Source organism: Parasteatoda tepidariorum, chromosome 6 (genome assembly GCF_982258835.1).
Source record: "Parasteatoda tepidariorum strain Cologne lab strain chromosome 6, Ptep-v5.0, whole genome shotgun sequence".
Lineage (NCBI taxonomy): Eukaryota > Metazoa > Arthropoda > Arachnida > Araneae > Theridiidae > Parasteatoda > Parasteatoda tepidariorum.
Window position 1 is genome coordinate 45151709 of NC_141760.1, and position 3482 is coordinate 45155190.

At 36.3% G+C, this 3482-nt stretch overlaps 1 protein-coding gene across 1 annotated transcript; it reads left to right on the forward strand.

Annotated features, from left to right (window-relative positions):
* The first annotated feature begins 663 nt into the window (after nucleotides 1-663).
* On the forward strand, nucleotides 664-3482 carry LOC147808009 (uncharacterized). Its single transcript, XM_087165769.1, has 2 exons — nucleotides 664-2441; nucleotides 3108-3482. The coding sequence occupies exon 1, from the start codon at nucleotides 942-944 to the stop codon at nucleotides 2157-2159; it is 1218 nt and encodes a 405-aa protein (XP_087021895.1). The 5' UTR covers nucleotides 664-941; the 3' UTR covers nucleotides 2160-2441; nucleotides 3108-3482.

The following is a 3482-nucleotide window of genomic DNA, read 5'->3' on the forward strand; positions in this document are numbered from 1 at the left end:
AAATCGATAACCATTAATTGAAATTTAATTCGAAATTTCTGAGGAAAAGTTTAATTCAATGAATTATTTTAAAAAAATTAGTTTTGTTTTATTAAGAACGTTACCTGAAAAGCATATATGCTTTTCAGCATATATGCATATATATAATATGCATATAAAAGCATATATGCATATTAAATACTATAGTATTTAATATGCAATAAATATAAAAATTATTATGTCTTCTAAACTTTCCAGTTAGAATTTACAGTTAAAACTTAACAATTTTAAAATGGATTAGCCTACTTGAATAGAGTTTCCATAAGTAAGTGTTTATTTATGTTTATCTTTGATTTTCTATTTCGTTATCCTTATTTCTTTAAAACCCAGATTTTTCACTCTTGAACTATGTTTACATTTTGCATGCGATTTTATTTCTATCTTCTGTACCTGTTATTTCAATTTCCTCCCCGTTCCTGATATCACGACGGTAACACCGTTCTTTTTTGGTCCTCTCCTCTTAGAGAGCGCCTTTTCTTTCCCCCATCTTCCCCATTTCCGTCGTGATGTCATGATCGGGTTTCTCTTTTTCCTCCTACCCCTTGGCGACCTATCAAAATAGGTCGCCAAAAAATTGGCGGCACTTGGCCTTGCCGTGGTTATGATAAAAATCCTATTCTTAACCTGCAACTTATCTAGAAATACAAAACATAAAGACGGACAAATCACAATTTGCGCAACAATTTTGCTTAACATTATACCAGCTATAAAACGTATTCGCCATTTTCACACTCAAAAAATTGGGCATCCAAGCTCTTGGCGATAGAATTCGTTTGGCAATCACCCATTTCAGCTGATCGCCAAAGTTTAGGGTTATAAAGCGGCTGGCATTCAAGACAGTGCGTATGAGGCTATCCCAGAGAGTTATCTTCCCACTGTTGAGAAACGCAGAGCTATAAGCGATGAGCAGAGAGCTCGCCGCACTTAACTATACTCAACCTTATTCTTGTTTCTATAATATGAGTTTTTCACAAAAAAGTCATCTAACTGAACAGGGACTTGTTCACGTTGGAGAGAAACCTTTTTCTTGTGGTATATGCAACAAGAGTTTTTCGCAAAAAAGTTATCTAATTGAACACAGTCGTGTTCACACTGGTGAGAAACCTCATACTTGTAGTATATGCAACAAGAATTTTTCGTACAGAAGTTATCTAATTGAACACAGACGTGTTCACACTGGTGAGAAACCTTATTCTTGTAGTATATGCAACAAGAGTTTTTCACAAAGAAGTCATCTGACTCAACATAGTCGTGTTCACTCTGACGAGAAACCTCATTCTTGTAGTATATGCAACAAAAGTTTTTCTCGAAAAATTTCACTAACTGAGCACAGTCGTGTTCACACTGGTGAGAAACCTCATTCTTGTAGTATATGCAACAAAAGTTTTTCGCGAAAAATTTCACTAACTAAGCACAGTCGTGTTCACACTGGTGAGAAACCTTATTCTTGTAGTATATGCAACAAGAGTTTTTCGCATAAAAGTCATCTGACTAAACACAGTCGTGTTCACACTGGTGAGAAACCTTATTCTTGTAGTATATGCAACAAAAGTCTTTCACATGAAAGGTATCTAACTGAACACAGGCGTGTTTACACTGGTGAGAAACCTTATTCTTGTTTATGTAATGTGAGTTTTTCACGAAAAAGTCATCTAACTAAACAGGGTCTTGTTCACATTGGAGAGAAACCTTTTTCTTGTGGTATATGCTACAAGAGTTTTTCGCAACAAAGTTATCTAATTGAACACACTCGTGTTCACACTGGTGAGAAACCTTATACTTGTAGTATATGCAACAAGAGTTTTTCGCACAGAAGTTATCTAATTGAACACAGACGTATTCACACTGGTGAGAAACCTTATTCTTGTAGTATATGCAACAAGAGTTTTTCACAAAGAAGTCATCTGACTAAACACAGTCGTGTTCACACTGGTGAGAAACCTTATTCTTGTAGTATATGCAACAAGAGTTTTTCGCGTAAATGTCATCTGACTAAACACAGTCGTGTTCACACGGGTGAGAAACCTTATTCTTGTAGCATATGCAATAAGAGTTTTTCGCTAAAAAGTCATCTAACTAAACACAGTCGTGTTCACACTGGTGAGAAACCTTATTCTTAAAGTATATTCAATAAAAGTTTTTTTGCAAATAAGTTATCTGTCTAAGGACAGTCTCGTTCACATTGTTGAGAATCTTTATTCTCTTGCCACATGTAAAGAGTTTTTCATGCAAAAGTCATCTGACTAAACATGGTTATGTTTATACTAGTGAAAAACTTATTTATGCAGTATATGTAATAAGAGTTTTTCACGTAGAGGTTATATGACTGAGCACTTTTTGCTCATATTGGAGAGAAGCCTTATTCTTGTTGTATATGTAACAAGAATTTTGCTCACAACAGTGTAGCGTATCTACCACTACAAAATTACAATACAATTCACTAGTATATAAGACATGTTAACTCGACTCTATGTCGGGGGTACCTTTTCATAGATGAAGGTTGACATGGTCTGTAACTACTCTCCCCACATTGGTGACCTTCGGACGTGATGTGAACACACCTACCTCGGCAGTAACGCCCACTTTGATCTGGATGCGCCTACATCGGCAGTAACGCCTACTTCGTTGGATGGTCCACATTGAAAAGTTGACTTGCTACTTGTGACTGCATCATTATCCACCTCCTCACGCAGTTGCTACTCAGTCTCATCTCGATCACACACAACGTCGGCTTGCATACTTGTGATTACTCGACTGCTAACGGCAACAGAGGAGCGACTACGACCGTGAAGTTAATACACCTCTCACATTCAGCACTCAAAAAAATACGGTGATCTTAATACAGCTCTCCCGGCTTCGCACAAAACAGCAATGAATCAACTAGTGGCATCCATTCATCGAATTCTATCATAGCTATAATTCTGGTGGGGGAGTACTGTAGCGTATCTACCACTACAAAATTACAATACAATTCACTAGTATATAAGACATGTTAACTCGACTCTATGTCGAGGTACCTTTTCATAGATGAAGGTTGACATGGTCTGTAACTACTCTCCCCACAACAGTAATCTGATGAAACAAAGCATTATTCATACTAGTGAGAAACCTGATTCTTGTAGTCAATTTTTAACCCCCTATTCACCGTTGACACTGACGAACCGCGAAAACCTGGTTTGAAAATATTGACCACGAGTCGAAAAGTGCATTTTTCATTATTTTTGGACAGTCTGTTTCCTAACTGGGGTTTTCTTAACTCGCTGCTAACTTGCACTCCGGTGTTAGATTTACATTTTTATTGACTGTGTTTGATTTCAATTTTCGCTGCTATTTTTAAAAAAAAATTTCTATGAAAGAATTAAAAATGGATTGCATTGAGTGATTAAATTTGAATCACTCTTTTACTGGACAAATAAAAAAGATGTTAAGTTTCGTTTTCCTAA